This window comes from Lathyrus oleraceus, chromosome 7, assembly GCF_024323335.1.
Source record: "Lathyrus oleraceus cultivar Zhongwan6 chromosome 7, CAAS_Psat_ZW6_1.0, whole genome shotgun sequence".
Classification (NCBI taxonomy): Eukaryota; Viridiplantae; Streptophyta; class Magnoliopsida; order Fabales; family Fabaceae; genus Lathyrus; species Lathyrus oleraceus.
Window position 1 is genome coordinate 22,350,796 of NC_066585.1, and position 23,991 is coordinate 22,374,786.

Sequence of the window (23,991 nt, forward strand, 5' to 3'; positions counted from 1 at the left end):
AAAAGTTTGAAGTGTTGTTCCAAAATTAAAAAGAAATAAATTAATTTATATTTAAATTATAAACAAAAATATAGACCTATCATAACAGAATTATTATTAATGATCTTAAAAGAATAAAATTTTCAAAAGAAATTTAATCTAACTATAATGGTTTAAAGTTCCTATATCATATTTCAAGAATTTGATATTACAAAAAATAAAAAATAATAGAAACAAGTATCAAAAGTCCTAAACAAAGATCTTCACTCAAACTCTTTCTGGTTGGAGTTCACAATTCTCGTCCTTTGATTTCTTCGATCTTTCATTTTGAGATCAATTGAATTCTTCGACTTTTCTCCACTTTTTTCAATTTCTTGCATCTTAGTGTCGAGTAAAAAGTACAACTTATCGTTGACCCTAAATGACCAAATATCAAGTTTTTGATTCTCTTTAAAATTATTCTCCAATAATATAGGTGACCAATCCTGAACAAGATTGTAAACACTAGTAGTGCTCATATTCCACTTCTTCAAAGATAATGGGAATTCGTTAAAATAAGGATCTAACACAATCACTTTTAAACCGACCGGCTTTCCTTCTTGATCCCTTGTTTCTAAGATTGTCTTTTCTATTTCTGTGAGAAAATCAGATCTAATTTGTGTAATTGGCATTGAAAGACGATTGTTGTTATAGCTGAGATCAGACATAAACAATGTTTTACACATCATATATTTAATATCATTACCATTCAACACTGTGATCATGTTATTAACATGATTAGGCAATTCTGGTGGTGGTGATAGGGGAGTTTTTTCCTTACGAATGATTGGTTTCCTCCTAATTGCGGACTTTGATTTCACTATTCTTTCTCCATCAGAGATATCTTCATTGTCTGGACGATACCTTTGTTTGCTATTAACTTGTACTTTTTTCACTTTCCTTTGTTGACATGAGGTTTGATTGATTTTCTCTATTTGTGTTAACTCATCTTTGGTATAAAATTGTGGAGAAATTTGAGATAACACACAATGCAAAGTAAAATGAGGCAATGGATCGAATTTCTTTTCTAAAGAATTCAGTTTTTGCATATATGCATTGATCTTCTCAATAGCCAAAGCTTTCTTTTCCATCATGCATTGAGCTTCCGTATTTTGCAATGCTTTGTTCTTCTCCATAGACATTGATTTCTTTTCTTTTCTTTCTCAAATAACGTGTTGCTGTATCGGTGAAGTCTTGTGGTTTCAAGTGTTTATCAAGTGTGTATTTATAGTGTTCATGGAGATTTAAAATTTAAAATTAAATAATGGTAGAATCTTATCATATATTTAAATTTCCTTCTATATAGGCTAAAGATATAGATTTGATACTATATCTCGGGTAGTTAGTTACAATGAATATATTTTATTTGTTATCATATATTTTGTTATATTTTGTTTGTTACCATATTTTGTTTGTTACCATATATTTTGTTTGTTACCACAAATTCAATTAAGCTGACTTTCAATTTTAAAAACACAAGTAGAGATAACAAAAAATACGGATTGTTTATTTACTTCAATTTTATTTACATAATTTCCATATATATCTCAGTTCTCCTTTATTATAGGTTAGCTTTTCAACAACAACAAAAAGTTAAAAATTAAAATCTAGATCAATCAATGACATTAAATTTATTTTGCATATATTAAAAAATTTGATACAAAAGAATCCATTCAATATCAATTTAAATTTTTTGGGGAATATTAATCTATATCATTTTATATACAAATTATATTAAGTTAATAATTTTTTATTATGATAAAAAATAATTAATCATTCTTATATTTACATTATAATATGAAGAGAGAGAGAGAGAGAGAGAGAGAGAGAGAGAGAGAGAGAGAGAGAGAGAGAGAGAGAGAGAGAGAGAGAGAGAGAGAGAGAGAGAGAGAGAGAGAGAGAGAGAGATAGAGAGAGAGAGAGAGAGAGAGAGAGAGAGAGAGAGAGAGAGAGAGCGAGAGAGAGAGAGAGAGAGAGAGAGAGAGAGAGAGAGAGAGAGAGAGACTAAAAATAAAAACAATAATTATTACTCGTAATTAAAACAATAAATACTAATAATAAAACAATACTCCCTCCGTTTCTTTTTAAGTGTCGTTTTAGCATAAAGCTCTCCAACCAAGATAAATGAATTGTTATAATTTTTTTCCCATTGTACCCTCATTTTAATCCACCATATACTTTCTTTTTCTAAATAAAATTCATTAATATAAGTACTCATTAAATTATTTACTTCAAATAACTAATTCCATAATTTTCTCCACATAACTCTCTCTCTTCCGTTGCATTTTTCAACTACTCCTAAATTTTTGGAATTAATATAAAGTTGAGTTATTTAAATAGTAAGGGTATAATTGACAAATTGTAACATTAAAACATCAAAACGACACTTAAATAGGAACAAAAAAAATCTTCTAAAACGACACTTAAAAAGAAACGGAGGGAGTATATCTCAACATTTCTGATACACTACTGCTAGCTTCGTCCATTCAAATTGGCAGATGTCTTATTGAAGTCATAGAAAAGTCCTCGAAGAGGGAGTTTCAGAAATAATGTATGTCGACATCCAATTAGGTTACAACTTACAACAATGCAAGTAGGTTACTTATGGGCTGACCTTGTGTTGTATTCTATTGTGTGAGATCCTTGTATTTATGCCTTTTGGCGTGTGTATCAGGATTAAAGATTCCCCCCACTTATAAACACACGTTCAAGTCATATATTGTACGATGTGATACTCTTAACACACCACCTCACGCCCAAGACTGGAGATTTGGAACGTGGAAATAAATGGTGGGTGGCCCGATGATGGAAACCCGACAAGTGGTGGTCCAACAAATCTTAAACCAAACTCTAATGTCATGTTAAGGATTGTGGTTGAGCCTAACTCAATCCTACAAAATCGGCTTGTAGGATGATGAATGTCCCCATTCATAAATACATGTTCAGGCCATGTTATGTCTGATATGAGACTCTTAACAAATAATAAGGGCAGCTTAATCAAAACATCAAGCTTTTGACATTAGTAAACCCAAAATACTATACCCAAAAGAATTACGGTATCGGTGTCGGTGTGTCTCTGTCGTGCTGTGTCCCGGTGTCCGTGCTTCATAGATTATGAATGTAGATATTCTAGAGTGGTTGTTAGTATTCCTAGACGTAACAACTTCCTAGGTTAGTGCTTAGTTCAGTGTATTATAAATAAATACAAGTAGTGTGATCTAATAATTTACAAAATTCTATATTTACAAATGTAAACAAATATCTAATTCTATATAAAATGCAGGTCATTAAGAATGGTTGGTGACACTGTTATTACTGGTAGTGATGACTGGACAGCAAGAATATGGTCTGTTTCACGAGGAACATGTGATGCTGTCCTAGCATGCCATGCAGGGCCAGTATTATGTGTTGAATATTCTTCGTTAGATAGAGGAATAATAACGGGTTAGTATAACCAATTTTTGGCTGTGGTGTCATTTGATCATCCTTATTTTGTCAGCTTTTGAAGAGAGTTGTTCAAAGAGAATTTCTTTGTTGTGTTTTAACTTGCTGAAGGGTTAAATTTCCATTGCAGGGTCAACCGATGGCCTGATGCGGTTTTGGGAAAATGATGATGGTATGGCAGCCTCATTAATGTTACAAGTTATTTTGATTCCTGGCATTTAACTTGTTTTCCTTTTTGTTGACCAAGAAACACCAATATGTTCAAGAGTATCATTTATTGTAGCTTAACCTGCGGTTATTCATATGACTACACCTATCATTGTAAAATACTATCACAGTACTTCTAGTCCACTTGTACAGTGGCTTTTGATCTTGCAAATTCAAAGAAGCATTTTTATAAGAAATACATAGGCTGTGTGTCACATGCAATAATGTTCCAGAGATCATGTTATGTCCACAGTTCTGCTGTGCAATGTCAAAAGGAATTTAGATCACTTAGTAACATTGTACTCTTTGAATTTGCAGGAGGTATACGGTGTGCAAAAAATGTAACAATTCACAACGCTGCCATATTATCTATCAATGCTGGGGAGCACTGGTTAGGTATTGGAGCGGCTGATAATTCTCTTTCTCTCTTTCATCGGCCCCAAGAGAGACTTGGTAGTTTTTCTGGCCCCGGGTCAAAGATGGCTGGTTGGCAGCTGTACAGAACACCACAAAAAACAGTTGCTATGGTATGCCATTTTTTGGTTGTCATATAGTTTCAAATTTCTAAGACTATGGGATGCAACCATCAATATTTGAGTCTGAATGATAAATATATGAATGTTCATGTTTGTAATTGTAGCATTGTTGTTTTAGTGAAAAGCAAGGCACGCATTGAAGGGTGTTATCTTCACTGTTTTTGTTTATTTACCGGTCAAGTACAGACAAATCTAAAGCTTGGAACCCAAGTTTGGCTGTGATAATCTCTGCAGCATATACGTCTTTATACTGTGGTTAGAGGTTCCTGTATCCTGAATGTACATAACTGTGATGAAGAACAATTTTTGTTAGTGTGGATAAGTTTAGTTAATTGTGCAGAACTAATCCCAATTGATTTTGCAATAAACCTTATGGTTACTTTGTTCAAATCAAGATTCTTGTTATGCTTGTTAAATTTGGAAATTATTAAACAAACCACTAATTAAACACGGCAAAGGTTTTTGACAAAATTGATTAATATCCGCCACTCTGCTTTTGTTAATATTGTTTGTTTTGCGTGCCCGTGGATTCAATTTTTATTCTTAGTACTAATCAGTTCGAATTAGTGGGTGATAATGAGGAATCGCTAACCCTAGATGAGAGTATGTGATAGAAAAATAAACATGTGCTAATTTTCGACATTGTTCATGTTACGCAAAATTGTTCAAGTTAGCAAGTTTTTTTAATTCTTTTAAAATAAAAAAAGCAAAACAAACTTGATTCAGTAAGACTGAAGTAGGCTACTCTCCTTCAAAATGTCAAATCTTGTGTTCTCTATCAAAGTCAATGGCTGCAGACGTGCGATTCTTCGAAAATCACCTGATATGGGTGATGATCATAATCATCCGAGCATTCAATAATACATTTTTTTTTTGAAATTCTAGAATTTTTGGAATTTAACTGATATTTTTATTTTTTCCGTTTTTGCAGTGAAATACAAGAGAAATGATGCCTCTATTACAAACATAGCCACAGATAGAGCGACAATCCAAGCTAGGGCTGCTGAGGTTGAGTCTTTCTAATTACGGGTTGGACGAGTAGTTCACACCATAAATAATTGGTTGAGCAAGGACAGTTTCGCGCACTCCGTACCATCCGACGTCGAGCGGTGAGATTAGACGAGCTCACCTTTGTATGTCTTGGCTTTGGGATAGGTATGACGAGCTTCTTGAGACACAAATGTATGAGGCTGCCACTAGGGTGTACATGTTATATCCAGTAGCATGCACTCTCTTTGCGAATAAGTCTCATGTTTATATTCATGTTATGTACATGTGACTGTTCAGTAGCCTTGACGATATCAGTTGGACTTGGGGTTGCGTTGTGTTGACCATCCTATATACATCACTTGGAGTTGCGACTGTCTTTGAGACCAGACAACTTGCTGGTTATTTAACAAGTATACTTGAAATTATTATTTGTAGTTTAGTTCTTATTTAATTGTTACGAATAACATTTCTTAATTATTATTTGTTGTGTTTGTGTTCTTTTATCAGTGCTGGATATACGAGTATTTTTCCATCATCTGTGATAGGAGGGTGCAACATTCCCCTGCCCCACATGCGAGGAAATGGAAGACCATGCATGCATATCCCAATGGTCTTGTGGAGTATATGAGAAGGCTTGATGTGCTGACTGTAGATGATGCCATATGGACACCATACACAGGTCACATAGTCCACCGTGAGTTTGATGACTCTTCTTTATATTCTGGTTTTATGCGATGGGAGACCTTAGTCGCTAGACACTTGTCTGAGAGGTGTTTACGATAATATGTTATGTCTAAGACATCCCACGACCAGTTCTGGATATTCCATCTACGAGCATTGACAAGTGATTTCAGAGTAACATCATTAGCTCTGGTCGTGCCATTAGAGATCGCGCAGTGAGAGCTCAGCACGACTTGCAATGTGAGGATGGTTACTTGCAGTGGTACCCCACTGTATCACACCCTCACATCATCCCACATGTCGAGCATACAGATAATATTGGGCCTTCCGATGTCGGGGTACTTGTCGATGACGTGTTGTCACCGCCACCACCTCTAGCTGATGCCGATGATCAGCATTGCAGATGATTGCAATTATTATGGATAGCCTCATGGGTTTAATAAACCAGATGGTGAGGTTTTTACTAGATTATCTCGGACAACACACATAGGTCGTGGGGGCCTATTTAGATATTATTATTATTATTATGCATTATTTGTATATTATGTGTAACATTACTCAGGCATCTGCACAACACTTTATTAGATAATATTTTGGATCTTCCATTGATGCATGATGAACATAATTTAACATTTGGCAAAGGATTATATAACTTAGACAAACGAATACATCACTTAAGAAAACAATAATAATTAAGAAAACCTAAACACTACCGGAAGATTTTGGACGTTTTAACATTTTAATTATGTCAGATCTTGAAATCTTCGCATCTAAACGTTAAATATATAAATAGATCATTCATAAAAAATTATTCTGCTATCCCATTATTTCATTTTTTAGATCGGCCGTTCTGCTCCAGTATCTGAGATTAATCTAATATATCTTATAATAAAATCTTTTTAGTTTAAAAAAAAATAAGTTAGTCTTTTTCTCTATTTAATTTGTGATATTTTTTAGATAATAAATTAACCTCAAATATTTTATTATTATTAATAATATTTGTTTTTGAACATTTAACTTCGACTTGACCAGTTTTAAAGAAAAATAAGAAAATTAATAAGTATTAGTCATTTGTATTTTTTTTAGTAGTGAGAAATTATATATAAATGTTCAGCATTGATCAATTTTCTATCTATATAATATAAAGAAATTACGAGATTTTTGAAAACCCAAATTTACAATTATTTTTTATAACTTGTCATACCAACTATTAATGGAGTTATTATGTTAGCTGAACTACTAATGTAAAATTGTCAATGAACTAATTAAAATTTGAAGAATATATTTTATCAATTAATTAAAAATATTTTTTACAGAAATTTGTGAATAAGTTTTTGTTGTTGTTAGTTTTAGTGAATATAAAAAAAGTCATATAAATTTCAATTGATTGGCAGAAATTGATTTTTTTAGTTTTGTATCTGAGGCATAACCCCTTTTATTCATCAAACTTGTTTTCATAATTGTTCTTATGAATAAATTTTAGGAAATTTTTAATGTCCGTATATTACTTAAGTATCACGTAAAAATATTAAAATAATCTCAAATTTTGGAGATGCATATTTGGACGTACTTAACTCTGAGTGAACGTTAAAATATTTTAGAAATACATCTTTAAACGTATTTCAGAGATGCATTTTCAAAAGATATTAGAGCTTAAATCACGTCAGAACCATTCTCCTTCATCATTTCTACAAAAACTCAAAACCTTCTCAAACTCTCAAAAATTTCATCACTAAGTCCAAAATCAAACAACCAAACTCAAAGATTCTCAATCAACATCAGAAACATCATCCAACACTGAAGCAAAGTGAAAAATGACAAGTTTTTGATGTTTTGATTAGTTTTTTTGAATTTTTGTGTAAACGAGTAGAAAATGATGATTTAGGTATTAAATGAGTAGGAACTGGAGGAGTGCTGGTTTATACATGCTCTAAAACACATTTGTTTGTTGAGAATCACGATTAAACCGTTTATTTTGAGGTTTACATTTCTACATTGCTACAATTGATGAACTGAAGAGTTGTAGAAAATTTCGGAGATGTATCTCCAAAATTTTCCAACGTTAAAGTTTCTCAATAACCGGAGATGCATCTCAGTAAATTAGCAGTCTATTTTATTTTTTACTTTTCTTGTTTGTAGTGTTGCTTGATTGCATTAATTGTCTAATTTACTTAACTTACATGCATTATGGTTGATAGACACGATAGACTGAGGCACAGGAGAATTGCACATCATGCATTAGTGCGGCAGGAGAAGAGTCAGGTTTCATAGGCTCCTGTTCACTCTGGTCATGCATAGACATTTATTTATGGGGCTCATGCTTCTCCATCTTCTTCTTCCCGTAGGAGACGGGTTTCACATACTGACGCATCACTCCCTCCATCCTCCTGCAGACGCCATGTTTCACCTATTTCGTGCGTCAAAGATACCCGAGTCATTGGTGGTACTGGAGGCACCAATGCCACCTCCGACAGATGATGCTTCTGAACCAGTGCCATATCCTCCTGCTGAGATTGTTGAGCCAGATCCATTTGGAGGAGGACTTATAGAGTTGTCACTACTATCCTATGTACCTAGACCATACTGCCAGACATATTTAGGATGGAAAGGTAGCATTAGTTGGATTCATTCTTTTTAATATACGTTTATTAATATATTACAAGTTTCTGTCATTGATTTTTATTTTCTGCAGGACCGTGATCCACTGAAGTTTATTAAGCACAGACAAAAGATTATTGCCTTGCCTCAGGTGAATGAGGAGTGATTTCAAGAAGTTTTGTCCTTATCTAGGATGAAGTACTTGTGCATGATTGGTTATATTACGGTCAACCATGGGATGCTTTATGCATTCTTGGAGAGACGACACTCCGATACCTCTTCATTTCATCTCCCGCTGGGTGAGATATCCATCACACTCGACAATGTGTCATGTTTGCTGCATCTTCTGATTAGGTGGAAACTTCTAGATCATGAAATTATTAACAAAGACGAGGCACTCGAGATAACGGTAGACTATTTGGGAGTTGACCTAGCGGATGTTGTGGCGGGGATGGATAGAACCATAGGGACTCATGCTAGGTTTGAATCCTGAAAAAGGTATATACAAATGAGCTTGAGAGAGTAGAGCAGGCTAGAGGTGCTGACGAGCAGGTGGGGCTCCACAAAGCGTATGTTGTGAGAGTATACCTGTTATATTTAGTTGGCACTGCGATTTTTATGGACAAGAGTGTCACTTATATAGATTTCATCTACCTATGGTACTTCGAGCATTTCGAGTGGTCCATTAGTACACATGGGGGGCCACTTGTTTGGTTCACTTGTACTCGAAGTTATCAGAGGGTTGTAGGTGGAAGACGAAGCAGGTCACAAGCAGCATCACGCTACTAACGGTAATATTTATTGGTCTTTTAATGTATTTATGTCCTTTTCATTTCATCTTTACAAAACCATTACTGATGATTCGTGTGTTTCAAACTTTTCAGGCTTGGATCCTCCATCACTTCTCACGCATCTCCTGTTGGGCGAGTGTACCCACTTACACTGAGGATATGTTGCGTGCTATTGCATTTTCTCCGCTCAGAGGGAACCAGACGATAGAGTCGTTCAAAGTGTATCTTGACCGCTTGGCCGAGGACATGCATTTCAATAGCTATATCAATCACCGTGAGACGCAACCATTTGACAAGATAGTACTATACTCTGAATGGTTGGCTTGTGGATCACATTTCTCTCCTCCTCATCTGCCCGAGCGCGTGATGTGGCAGTTAGGCTACACTCAGACCATTTCCAGACACCTTGTTGCCTCTTCTTCTCATGCTTTGACACGTAGACAGATGGATGCCATGTTTGATGATTATGAGAATCATCTGGTATCAAAGGAGGCATGAAGTACCATAGCTGAGAGCGACTGGAGCTACGTTGACGGGTACATCAAGTGGTTCTTCAGGGTGTCACATCCGTATATGGTGCAGGCTGCTCCAGAAGATCCATCGAGGTCATCTCATCAGGAGATACTAGAGGAGGAGCAAACACAATTAGATCATGTTGAGGATGTCTTGCCTAGATATCGTCACATTATGGAGATTGTGCATGCATGTATTGACAGAGGTATCTTTCCTGATGGATCTGATGTGAGGTATGTCCTAAATGCCATCATGATAGAGGCACATAAGGTATTGATTTATCGAAGATAGCGCTAGAGGACGGGGGGATTGATGGTCGAGGAGGCCGAGGAGCCAAAGGAGACAAAGATGTAGTCTGACATACGCAGTAGTGGAGTATGTCGACTTTATCGTGTATTTCGACTTTATTTATATGACATTTTTGGACCATCTAAATTTATATACGTCATTTTTTGCATATCGACTTTATGTGTTATACCCCGAAAAATGAGAACACGGCGTTTGTGAAGCGCAATCGCACGCTCGTGGAATGGACTGAACAGAGTCGCCTGCTAACTTTATTTATTTCTAAAGAGGGAAACAGAAAATATAGATAAAATCCTTAAAAGAACGACAATGATTATGGTCGTCGCAACCGAATTAGGGTTCGGAAGTCGATCATGCAAAGGGAAGATATTAGAACCTCTCACGTCCGTTGTACTCAACGGGAAATGTTTGCTTAGAAATGTTAGGCTTCTAGAGTTATTGTGAAAGGAAAAATAATACGATAAAAAAGTTTATTTTTTATTAGGGTGTCTAACGAGACTTTGAATCTCGATTCTACGTATCTCCGGGTGCGATGAAGAACTCAAGACTATGTAGTTCTTAGTAGAAAATGTTTTTTTGTTGGTCAATTTTAACGAAAACTATTGTGTCAATCGAGGAAAAAATTCCTACCCAAAATAAGTGGAGAGGAAACGTTTGCATCACAGTCGAATGCATTTTGAATGATGGCGAGAACTTGGATGTGTGACATATCCATCTCGAATCCTAACCTCTGGAGCTCGTAGTATCCATCATGTTCCTTTTCCATCTTATTGTAAAAGGGTTTGATATTTTTAAATATTTTGAGATTTGATTAAAAAAAGGTTCGAAGAAGTTGTCTTGAAAATTTTTGAAAGATGATGAGAACTTAGATGGATGGGATATTCATCTCGAATCCTAGCCTCTCAAACTCGTGGTAGCCACCATATTCATTTTTCAATTTTATTGAAAAGTATTTAATAAGAATGAAATGATTTTGAATTTTGAAACAAAACAATGCATTCTTTTCATTCTTCAGAGAAAGTTATAATAGATTACAATGAACTGAAAAGGGAATGATAAAAACTGAAACTACAAACATAACATCCAGCAATCCAAAAACATATCGCATTAACAAGATGCAAAAACTAAACCGAGAATATTACCAATCGGGTCTTGCTACTGCCACAAAATCAGTGAGTGAAACATGCTATTGTTGAAAACGAAGTTCACCGCGGAGGAGGTAGAGCTCAGTTTGTGTGACTGTTGCCTAGTCACAATCAATCCACCAATTTTCTGCGTGTAATATGTCCCAACCCTCTAAGTCGGAATGTCCAAATTATAACTCAAAAGTTTGATAAATCCAGTATCAATGCTTCATCAAAAGGAGCAGAGAAGTCAACGAACCGGTTAATACCCTTCCTATCACCAAGGTCCTGCAACAAAGTCGTTCCAATAGCAAGAGCAACGTCTTCGTCGTGTGGTGGTCATCGACGTGTACCTCGCCGGTAGCCCATTAACCTCCTTAGTGACCCTTTTTACCTCTCCAACTCGGAGTGAAAATGCAAAGTTAAAGTTGAAATGTTGTTGTGGAAGCAATGTGTTTCGTTTATGGTTGTGCTTGGGCTGAAAGATGTTGTGGAGATGGAAGAGGTAAACGGTGATGGGTGGAGACCTCGGCAGAGAGTGTTGTGGTTTGAAGTTTTGTTTCAAAAGTGGAAGAAATCACGCTGAAAGAAAACAAAAGAATGTTACTGAGTTCTTCGTGCGTGAGGGAGTGGTTTGGATTGGTGGTGATGTTAACGTTGTGGCGGAGGTGGAATAAGGAAAATGGGCGGAGGCGAGTGGGTGAGGAAAGGACGAAGAGGGCGGCGTGGCTTGAAGATGATGGTGGTGGCAGGAAAGAAAAGTGGAGAGAAGAAAATGAACGGAAGACAAATGAAAAAAAAAAGAATCCAATGAGAAAAAAAATGAAAAAAGGCACGTCTCAATCACTCAACGTTCGTATGTGTGCTTCTTAATCGGTTTCCCCCTCTCTTCTTATCAACAAATATATATATATATATATATATATATATATATATATATATATATATATATATATTATATATATATATATATATATATATATATATATATATATATATATATATATATATATATATATATATATATATATATATATATATATTATCATTTAAGGTCACATTACTTTTTTAAGTTCTACACTGCCCTTAATGAATGTCATTAATGTAAAATGATTAAAAATAATTGAAACTAAATAAAATCAAATTATCCTAAATAAATAAAAAATAAATCAAAACTAAAACGTAGAAAAATCTAATTAAATATTACAAATATTTTGATGAAGAAATGAAAATAAAAGGATTTAAAATGAATAAAATTACGTGTGCATAAATGTTTGAAAAAATAAACTGAATGCTTCAAAATGTTCGTCGTGAAATAAATTTTTGAAAAACAAATAAGTTTTGATCAAACTTTGAGATAAAAAATACTCGGTTGAAAAGGTTCTGTCTGATCAAAATGCGACTGCAAAAGAAGTCGAAAAATAAAACGAACACACCACATTAAACTACACGAACGGTAGGTTAATAAAATTGACGTCCTGAAGCTCAATTTCGAAATTTTTTGCCCGCTAATTTTACATATATTTGAGAAATAATTCAACCAAACTGTCTGTAGATCCAAAAATTTATTCTGATTGACATTTTAGACATTATACAATATAAAATGAATGTATGATAGGCAGAGATACCAAAGTTATGATGAATGTGCCGATTCGATGATTCAGGATCAAAATTAAGGTGTAACAATATGGTTTAAATCTTATCAAATGACATTTATAAACAAAACATAACATAACATGCATTGTTCTACTATGTTACGGAAATACATCTCCGTAACCGACGATACATCTCTGGTACAATATATGTGTCAAATACCTTTTAGAATTTATGCATGATATGACTTTTAAAATATTGCGGATATACATCTTCGAATCTTCGAATCATTTAACCAGACAGAGCTTTGTGAATTTGAACTATGCTTTTAACTGCAATATTAAGAGGGACTTGGAAACGGAAGCCCATGGATCTTAAATTCTAGTTTCCTAATATTGAAATGCTATTACCATAACCTAGCACCTACTTTATATATTTTCAAATTCTATTTGCATAACCGAGCATCTAATTCTATTTTCAAATTCTATTTCCAAAACACCACACATAACGGTTATCAAATTGAAAGAGAGGTTCTTTGTGAAATCATGGTTAAATTATGCATGAACACATCCATGGATTGAAAGCATTTACACTAGAAATCGCCTCTATATTTCATTGAACCAATATATAAAAGATAAAACTCTATTTCGTTGTACGTACAACAACATATTAGAATATTGACAACTTGTTTTCATTACATTAAAATGACCACTGGAAGTAAGTCGCATAGCCACTACAGTCCTCGTGGAAGTGGAAGATCAATGGTTCTTTCTCCAATCCGAGATTCATCTGAGCCATGACTGGATAGAATAAAAAGTACAAATCAGTGAAATTCATGTATTTACCTAAGATATGACATCGAAATTAAACATCAGATATTTACCTAAGATAACTCAAAGCTGACATTCGATAGAGACAGGTAAAGACCAAGATATGCAACCCGATTGTGTAAAAGAATGCAAAAGTTCGGGCATACCTGCAAAACATAATATTATACCCTCTTAATTTATTTATTTTTAAAAATACATGAAAGAGTAATACACTCGAGCAGTTACAGACGCAGATAAAAGTTAAAACAATATTGAGACCCATAAACAATATCATTTGGAAGAATGTACCAATGTATTGCAAAAAATAAATAAAAAATTGCCCCATAATTAAATAAAATACCAAACAGATTAACACATCATGTAAGGAGGAAGCAGAAACACAAGAGTATATCTAAAATAAGACAATAGCGTACTTGTTACCGAGAAGAAATCGTCCACTGCTGAGTGTGATTCTGTCCCTGAATCCCAACTCCTTATATCTTTGATCTCTTTCCTAATTACATGTATGACAAATAAATAAGTGCAAAAACAAGGATTGCATGATATTAAAGAATGTGTTACAAATCAGTTTCTTCTTATTTGGCTTTCTCTCACTCCCTGATCTGCTCCACTCTCTACCTGTCAGGTAAAGTGGGTAAAAAGAGGGGGAGATTTAAACAGAAGAACTCCTCATCGAGATAGTCCCTAGTACCAGTGTTCTATTGCTTTGACGTGAACTACTAACAGGTATATTGACGTCTGACAAATGTAAGTTCAGTCTTTCTCTATAGAAATAGTTTCCTTGTTGTGTGAGAGTGTGTGTAATATTTTTACTACCCTGACATGAATATAAATACAATACTGGAGTCTGGAGGAAGAGGTATACATTCTCATTCACTTTGTTGGGTTTCCTTTTGATCCTTTTCTCTCCACACTTTCCATCAAAGACGTGACAGTCTTTGTTTCCAGAGCTGATTACTGGATATATTAGTGTTTTCTAATCTCATTAGTAAAACACTGAAGAGCTTATACTTTGGATAGAAGTTATTTTCCAGAGTTGTGAAGACAAGCTATCAGTAACATCCTCAACCTTAAAGTAGATAGAAGATTCTCATGAAGATTGTAATGTATGACCTAAGTTATCTTGGGAATATATATATAGACTTTGAATCTGTCACTAAGTATTTAAAGAAAAAATAATAATGTGGCACAAACTACAACCTTAAAAAGATAAAAAATGCTACTTAGGATGTAATTGTGGGAAGAAAATGGCCCACCTTTTTTGAGAATGCAGCAAAAGGATTTATATCTTCCTCGTATATCTTCTTGTATTTAGATTCAACATCTGATGCAAAACCACTTTCAAGATCTTCTGCATACTGAGCATAAAATCACAAACAATATCTCAACTTCAAGATGAAAACTAGGTTATAATGTATAAAATAATTGAAGAAATAAATAGCATGACGTTGCAATAAAGATAATGTACAACACCTTTTTAGAACCCCTAGAAACCACTTTCTCAACATTATAGTCTTGGACATAACGAATTTTTCCGTATAATTTAACATTATCTCCTTTGGTTTTTTCCAGCTCTGCTGTTAATACCCCAATCTTCTCCTTCAACTGCCTTATTTCCTATTAAATGCAAAACATTCACCCATGTCCACCATCATATTAAATATAAAGTTTGATGGAAATAATGTAAAATAGAAAGGAAAAACAAATGAATGTCCTAAACCAGTATTATAAAGATAAACACACCTCTTCTGTCTCTCTCAAGCGTGTCCTAAATCGATCTCTCTGACTACATATTACTTTAAGCATAGAGCTCTGATCTTGATCTAAGGCATGCCTTTGATCCATATTCTGATGCTGCAGAAGCAATATAATCTTAAAAATCAAATTATTTAGGTAAATGTTTCACCACAGGATAATAATTGTATCAGTTAACACTTAAAAGAAAGGCAACACAATGCAGAATAAAAATTTTAATGTGTAAACACTCACTACAAAACTATATGGTACAAGAATAAAATTATCAATGCTTCCCAAGATCATTAAAGACAACTAAATGGGTTTTATAAAGGGGAAAACAGTAATAAATCACCTCCGGGATACCACATCTCTTCAGTTGTTGAAATTATGGTATTTAACTTCTGCTGAAGATTATGTGCTTCACAAATAAGTAAAGTATGGTAAGAAAAGCATATTGGAAAATGGAATTCACCTCAGACACCTCACTCCGATTAGCCTCTGATAGATCCCAGTCATCCAGGAAAGTTCCTTTATGATCCTTGGAACTGGAACTATATCCCTGTGTCAAAAGAGCAGCTAGGTGATAAATAAATAAATAAATAAAATGCTTAAGGAGAAAAATAAAGAGGTTCATCTTCTATTTGTGATTGATATAGTAACAGAGGTTTCAATAACAACTATTCCAAACCTTGGATATATCATCTTCCAACCTTTGTATCAGTTTTTGTTGTTCATTAACCTTAGCTGAAAGTTCTGCTACCTTCAGCTCGGCTGTTTCAAGTGAAGATTTTTTTTCAGAAAGTTTGACCTGAAAACGGTAAAACTACATCTGAAAAACAATAGATATAATATTTACAGATCATATCAGGGAATAGTCATAGAAAGCAAGTAACATGGGTTTTTTATCCCATAACATGATCAAATACAGAAAGTACAGGCGCACTAGCAGTCCATGGCTTCTAGGGAAGCTACACTAAATATAGTCAGAATTATGTGAGTTGATTAATTCTACTCATCAGTTCCTTAAAAATATTGCGGATGGCATCAGATGCCTCGTTGCTATAAACTCATGCTCATACCTTCAACTGTGTCAGTTCGTGTTCCATTTTTCGGTTCTTATCAAGAAGAAGAGATTCCATCTGGCTCATCTCCTCCCCACTGGTGGCCACTTCCCAGTCTTCAGCCTCAATTGAATTATAACCCACTGCCTGAATGTATGACCAAGAGTTAGATGGATTGTGCAGAGCTTGGTACCCAAAAGGAGAGGTTACATAAAAGGCCATTTGAAATGAACAGTTTAATCACCTGCAAAATTTTTACTTTCTTACGCAAATCATCAACTATTTTTTCTGTTGGCCTTGTGTGAAGCTCTTTCTTCATTGCCACAATAGAAGCTTCCTACACCAAGAGAAAGCATAACAGAAAAAAGTTAGAGCATAACAGGTCTTAAACACAGCAGACACAAGTATTGAGACTAGAAGTCATAAGCAGACTACATTAAAACTGTTTTTTTTATTTTTTTAGTTAGGAAAGACTTTATTTCCAATAAGGATTTAGGACACCAGACACCGAACACACAAGAAAAAGCACTGTCATGATTTTTGCATCTCAAGTAAGGGCAGCGAACAAACTCTCATCAGTCCAGAAGTAAAAATTCACAAAGACCCTCCTTGCTAAAAGCCCAATAAAATAAAGATAATATTAAGGGGATGATTAAAAAAAAGCTTTAATAATCTCAGGAACAGGAGAAATCATGTGCACATGTAAATGGATTTATATCCTTTCTACATACTTGGTTATATGCTCTGGGGAGACCAGCTATAGAAACTTTATACTTGCTATGCAGACAGACGGAGTGTTATTGGGAACTCAAAAGACCTAAACATGATTTTTATTCATTTGAAAAAGATGTATCACAAAGTATCCTCATAAGTGTTTTAAGGTTCTACAATAGAAAAGAGTTCCAGCTGCTTATGTTCAAGTAATCAAATATATGTGTAAGTGGGCCATGACAAGTTTGAGAGCATAAGGTGAAAAAATCAGTGCCCCATAATCATAGGTGTGCACCAAGGGTCAATCGAGGCATACAAAGTTAGCAAGAGACATATATTACAGATTAGAGGTGAAAATTCAATATTACACAATATTACAACTCTCTTTGGTTCATACATCAGCAGAAACTGGATTGCTACTAGCATTACATCTGATTTGGTACTGTGCAACAATCCAAACAAAACCCAAAATATATGGGATCAAAATTTTCAGGTATTCACAATCTTTGGTTCATACATCAGCAGAAATGTTAATTTGAATATTTTTCTAATAAGAAATTATAACATTCATTTTCAAAGAATGATCAGATCGAAATAGATAAAGGAAAATAAAGAGACATGACTTAATATAATGTATTGAAATATTTGAGGAATTTAGTCTCCAAAAATACTTCGGAAACACAAACGTCACCTTTTCATTGAGCATTGCAGTAAATTTCTTCACATCATTAATGTGTTCTTCCCGTTCATTTGATAAGGTTGTTTCAATATTGTGTAGCTCCATGTTCAATTCAGAGATTAACTTCTCTTTGGCAATTAAAGAGTTCTCAAGTGCATTATTTGAGTCTAAATTATCACTGCAAAAACATAAACAGTAATGTAAGACTATTGCCCAAATACAGAAGAAGAAAAAAAATATCTGTGCGGTATTAATGAGAGGTATGCATATATAGATAATATATAGATTGGAAGGCAGATGGACAGAAACAAGTTGACTGCCCTTATACCACTAAAAATTTATGTATGTTCATCATATAAAGAATAATTATAAGAAGTCTTTCTAACAAGTATCCTAGGGGCTTTAAGAACTCTAATAAAGAAGTTATTCATTAAAAAAGTTAACTATTTCAATTTTCAAGGTATTGAATACACACACTTCCATAAAAACTTATTCTTTACATTTCCCTTATATGAAAGCTAAGATCAAGAAGGCGGTGAGTGAAGCAAGAACTCAAGTTTTTGACGGATTATACCGATCTTAAGGAACCAAGAAAAAAGAATAAGTTTTAGGATTTAAGAAAATATGACAGGGTCAAAGTAGGATGATTCCTCTTTGTGTTGGAGTGCTCTAAGAGTAGTTAGAAAAACCCTCTACTACTATTATCGTTTACTATCAATAAAACACCCTATTTTCCTTAATTTCATCTACTCATTCTCCTTTTTCTTGTGTTGGTTTATCATTTCAGTTTACAGTTTGCAGGACTCATTAGTTTCTACCATTATACAAGTTATATAGCTCAATGCAATATAAACGATGCTAGCTATATTGCTCGCCATTCCCTTAACTTGAACTCAGATTCTTTCCAAGAATAATTATCTTTGGTAGGAAAACGAGAAAGAAACTTTAGAGGAAATACATATTGGAATATATAGTAAAAGGATGCTAGAGATGGATAGTATGGCCATATTTAATTCTTAAACTAAAAAAACACTGTTTCTTTTTATAGCATTTGGAAGATAAGACGAATCATTTTCATTTTAGAAATCACAATGTGCTATGCAGCTATAGCCTATAGCTGCAAATTATTTGTGCTGTGTTAACTTTGGGTAACATTATAATTTATCCGAAAATCAAAAATGGTAAAAGACAAGGACTAACATACCTCTTTTTATTTTCAGAATCTTCATTTGCTGTTACTAACTGAGATCGAAGTACTCCCTGCATGTACAACAAAGCATCAATGAAAGCCATCAGCAACTTGGGAAGGGGGGCAAAAACATGTAATATTGTTTCTTACAGCAATTGATAATAACTTTTCTATATATTACTATTACTACTTTCTTTGCCTCTTCATATAAGAACCCTTTTAACTAATTCATAAAAATTAAGAAACATGGTTAATTTAGATAGCGACATCAAATTTGTTTAAAGAAATGTATTATTTTTCAAAATTAACCTTGAAATTGTTGGTACTCGTCACCACATTCTTTTTAACCTAATCAGTTTGTATTGGTATTTCCCTTTGGCTTGTAGGAATGGAATATTCATCGATGCATTTCTTATGTGTTGGGATCAGAGTTATCAATCCCAGATGGAAGAGCGGAGTGGGCGACCCCAAAAATGAGATAGCGGGATAACCGCTATTTGACTATTTTTTAGACTAATTCTATGAATAATCTATAAAACATAGATTTAATGTAAAACCAAACAAATAAAAGAGGAAGAAGAGGAATAGAGTTATTAAATGACTATTACTTAAAAAACAGAGAACATTATGAATAAAGAAGAGAAAATAAAGAAGAAGAAGAAGAAGAAGAAGAAGAAGAAGAAGAAGAAGAAGAAGAAGAAGAAGAAGAGAAGAAAGAAAAGAAAGAAAGAAGAAAAGAAGTCTTTAAAAAAACAGTAACAAAGAAAAACAAGAAGAAGGAAGAGAAAATAAAGAAAGAAGAAAAGAAAGAAGAGAAAAGAAAGAAGAAGAAAGAAGAAAGGAGAAGTAAAAACCAACTTGAGAAGAGGGGATTGCAGGCGGCGACGCTGAGAAACGAAGCAGACAGAAGGTGGCGCTGAGAAACGAAGCAGACGGAGACGGCACTGGGAAGAAGATCATGAGAAGAAAACTCTAAAAACTGAAGCGAAGCATGTGAGAAGAAGATTGAATCCTCTCTGTGTTCTGAGTTGGGGCAAATTGGAAAATTTCCACAAAACTCCTCAACGTTTATTTATTTTAAGGGTAAATCTGGGTTTTCGAGTTCAAACCTCCTCGGGCCGGGAAGCGCACCACTCCTGCTAGCTACCCGCTAAACATCAAATAGCAACCACTATCTCAAACTGAGACGCGAACCGCTCCTCCATAGCGGAGGGTCGCCGCTATCGATAACTCTGGTTGGGATTGATCATAGTAGCAGGAACAAATATTGTGTTTTTTCTCACTTTTCAGGATAAAAGTAACAAATTGTTGTAACTCAAATAGTAGCTGATATGGAGCAAAAACGGTAGGGCAATAATATTCCATCAAGGCTGAAAAGTATGAAGAGCAAGCAAAAAAACTTCAAGAGATAAAGCATCAAACAATAAAACCTCTCACACATGAAGATAACAACACATTTGAAATCATATAGAAGTTTGTGAATCACACCTTCTCTCTCTCCAAACCAAGAAGCATTGTTTGTGCTCGTTCTACTTCATCCATCAGCAGATTGGCCTCTGCTTGCTTAGCTGCTCTCTCTTCCTCTGAAATTATCATTACCATGAGATCATTTTCAATATAGAAAATACTTTGCGATTCACAATTTCAAAATGAAGAAAGAAAAGCCATAGTGATGAAATCATACTGCATTTGTAATATATATAATTGATGTTACAGATTCAAGCAATATGTGCATGCCCAGATTTGAAAAATATTTGATTACCAGACTGAGCACGGAGTTCAAACAACTGGTTTTGTGCAAGTTCATGTAATTTCTTCATATTTGAAACACTTTCTTTAGCACTCTGCAGTTGGTCCTGTAGTAGTTGTTCCCTGCAAACAATAAAGGAATCAATAGTCTTGGTAAGCAATAAAAAGGTAGAGAAGGATGGTTCCAATACTGTAGTCAATGTATAAAGCTAGATCAGCAAACAAATAATATATAAATTCAATATTCTTGTGCAGTAACCATGAAAATACCGTTCTTTTAAAATTTCTAATGTTTTTTGGTTCTCCTCTGCTAGATTGCGATGCTTAATCTCCACAATTTCTTTTACTTTCTCTTCCATCTGATGAGTTTAAATTCCAAGAGAAATCAGTAGCTTAATCTTCAGAAATGAATCAGAGACTGATATTATGCAATAGTGTATACCATAATTTAAGTATTAACAACCTGTTGTTCTAATTGCCTGCTTCGCTCTTCAAGTCTCCGTATTGTGGCCTGCTGATTCTTCAAATGAGTTGCCTCTGTTCTAAATTCCTCAAGCTCAACTTTCATTTTCCGGTTCTCAGAGTCAAGCTCGGACAGCGTGATATCTTGCTCCTACACAAAGAAAGATATGAAAAATGAACAAGCAACTAACTTTCCCTAAGCATGCAAGTAGAGGTCTATAATCCGGTAAAGCCACTTACATATAGCCATTAACTGGATTAAGTAGATAACCATAAACAAATAGAGGACAGTTAATATTTAGGAGAAAGACATCATAAGTTTTGAGAAACATAAATTTCCTATATCACTTTTAGGAATATCACAAGTTTCACACAAGGTATATCTGATAGTTTTTTTGGACCTGTATAGTTGTGGCTGGCAAGGTGTTGGTGCAAGAATAGAAATCGCTAATCATTAGGGTGGCAAGAAGCTGAGGTAAGACATATGGCACTGTACAGGCTTCTTAAGCAGTGATTCTTGCAATGGTTATATGGAACTTGATGGTCACATTCGTGATACATCTAAATGGCACATGAATTATATCAATGAATGTTGGTATTCATTAATATGACCATCAATAAATTTCCCTTGATTTAAAAAAATGCATCAATAATTTACATATGAGAAATGTACATTCATACGCATCTCGTGTCAACCACATATATGCAATACACTAATACAAACATTAAGTTTTAAAATGTACTACTATAATGAATACGAACATACACAAAATTCAAAACAAAAATGGATTAAAATTGACAGGTATATTTTTAATGCAACTTGGTTCATGGAGAATTTTATGTAGCGCTGGAACTCACAGCAACTGAGGCAAGAGCTGGATAAGGATCAGGGGCTTCATACAGCTTTTGATAGATGTTAAGAAAAGCATTTTCCCCAAACTTTGCTCTTTTAGTAAGATTATCAACCTCTTCCTGGTACCCCTTAAGCAAGGCATTAAACAAACTTGACTTATCCTCGGATGAAGCTTTCTTGAAATCTGTTTGCAGCATAGTTTGTGATCTTTCAGGCATATTAAGTAGCTCAAACAATAAAATAGTTAAAATATTATAACAAATGTAACAGAAATGGAGAGCACGGAAAAGAACAGCACAGCTATGATGATAACCATAAGGTTCCAAATTTTTAAACTCGGATGTTTATAATTGGGATTGAGTGAATGACAAAGTATCCCTCATGTGTATATTTTAACCATGATTTGAAAATAGTAGGGAAGGTATGCATACTTCTAGTGCTCTCTGCAAGCTTCCGCCTATTTTTCTGACTGTTTTCCTGGTTTTCTGCAATCCGAAGCCCTTGTTCATCTAACACGGATTTCTCCTTCTCTAAGTCAAAATCTGAAAAGGTGAAAATAAAATTATTACACTTATAAGATTTCCCTTCTGATTTTGTTAGTACGGAAAACTTATTCAAATATTTAGACCATTTACCAAATTAGGCACAAAAATAATATGATAAACAAAAATTTGGCATAGCATTTTTGCATTTACTATGCTTTTAAATTCTAAAAAAGAACAGCATTCGTTTTAGATAATAAAGTGACATCAAAGAAAACTATTAGTTTAAATTTTGTAGCCTATTAATCGGTACCTACTGCTGCCCTTCTAATACTATCCCTGAATTAAAAAACATGAAAGGGAAATTACTCAAGCATTCAACAAAGGAAGTTATTCTTGTATGAACTGTGTTTCTATCAGAATCTATGAACACGGACACCGGAAACACGACACCGACACTAACATGTCGACACCAGTAATAACTTTAAAAAATCAATAAATTAAACGTAATCACATTTACCGGTGTCAGTTTCGGACACCGGCGCACCTTTTATCAGAGCTTCAATATTTCAATTAATTCAAAAGTCAAATCATGTATACCATATTTCATTAAAAAAACAAATCCTATCATTTAGTATTTTTTTTTACAATATAATTAATTTTATTCAATTCAATCCAATCGAGCTCTCCTTGATTCTAAGTTGAAGTGTTCCAAACACGTCGTAGAAGTGATTCAGCCATTTTCCCTCTATTTCTTCAAAAATCCACCAAGATCTACGTAATGTGGATTTCTCCGAAATAAGAAGAACAGTTTCTATTTTCTACTGCATTTGGTGCATTTAAGCTCGATCATGATGCTTAGAGATCTAATTTTTTAACTTAACCTTCCGTTTGCGATAAAGTAAAAAATGAAAATCTAAAAACTAGAAACTCAATATCTCGAATTACAGTGCAATTGAGTATTGGAAACTTGGATTCTTCGTTGTCCAAGCTAAACCGAAGCAAAACAACACTAGAAAATAAATTACATTATGCTATTGAAATTGGTAGATTTTACAGAAAGATGAAATGAATCGGACCTTTCCAGAAGGCGGAGACGACGGAGATCGGAGAATTTGTGTTGTCCCTCTCCGATCCACTTGGCGAAGACTCCATTTTTGTCACCGATGAATATCGAAATCAACTTCGTTCGAAAAATTGAAGTGTTGATGCTGCGAGCTTTTCTTTCACCGAACGAAATGAAAACAACCGTGTGTTGTGGAGGCAACGCTGCCTGTGTTGTGTGTAACTCGGTTAAGAAATGGATCGACGGGAGAATTTCCGGGATTTACTATATGCATCCTTCATTTTACTTATACGCCCTTGTTTTCCTTGGTTTTTTTTTTCTTCAATTCTTTTTTAAATACTTCTTTATTTGTCTCACATAAATAAGTATAA

At 34.3% G+C, this 23,991-nt stretch overlaps 3 protein-coding genes across 3 annotated transcripts; 1 reads left to right on the top strand and 2 right to left on the bottom strand.

The window, feature by feature from the left end:
- Nucleotides 1-242: 242 nt before the first annotated feature.
- On the bottom strand, nucleotides 243-1,160 carry LOC127101787 (B3 domain-containing protein At2g24670). The gene has a single exon (XM_051039230.1). It carries the CDS (start codon nucleotides 1,158-1,160, stop codon nucleotides 243-245), a length of 918 nt encoding a protein of 305 aa, XP_050895187.1.
- A 2,120-nt stretch (nucleotides 1,161-3,280) lies between these two features.
- Nucleotides 3,281-4,621, top strand: LOC127105814 (DENN domain and WD repeat-containing protein SCD1). Its single transcript, XM_051043018.1, has 3 exons — nucleotides 3,281-3,462; nucleotides 3,593-3,634; nucleotides 3,988-4,621. Exons 1-3 carry the CDS (start codon nucleotides 3,312-3,314, stop codon nucleotides 4,221-4,223), a joined length of 429 nt encoding a protein of 142 aa, XP_050898975.1. The 5' UTR covers nucleotides 3,281-3,311; the 3' UTR covers nucleotides 4,224-4,621.
- An 8,766-nt stretch (nucleotides 4,622-13,387) lies between these two features.
- On the bottom strand, nucleotides 13,388-23,932 carry LOC127105815 (protein CASP). The gene is made up of 19 exons (XM_051043019.1): nucleotides 23,634-23,932; nucleotides 22,504-22,614; nucleotides 22,078-22,256; nucleotides 21,221-21,370; nucleotides 21,028-21,116; nucleotides 20,771-20,880; nucleotides 20,497-20,591; nucleotides 19,024-19,079; nucleotides 17,832-17,997; nucleotides 16,674-16,766; nucleotides 16,448-16,576; nucleotides 16,057-16,176; nucleotides 15,841-15,927; nucleotides 15,375-15,485; nucleotides 15,105-15,248; nucleotides 14,888-14,989; nucleotides 14,045-14,124; nucleotides 13,685-13,777; nucleotides 13,388-13,601 (listed from the first exon to the last, which is right to left on the bottom strand). Exons 1-19 carry the CDS (start codon nucleotides 23,707-23,709, stop codon nucleotides 13,535-13,537), a joined length of 2,058 nt encoding a protein of 685 aa, XP_050898976.1. The 5' UTR covers nucleotides 23,710-23,932; the 3' UTR covers nucleotides 13,388-13,534.
- Nucleotides 23,933-23,991: the final 59 nt, after the last annotated feature.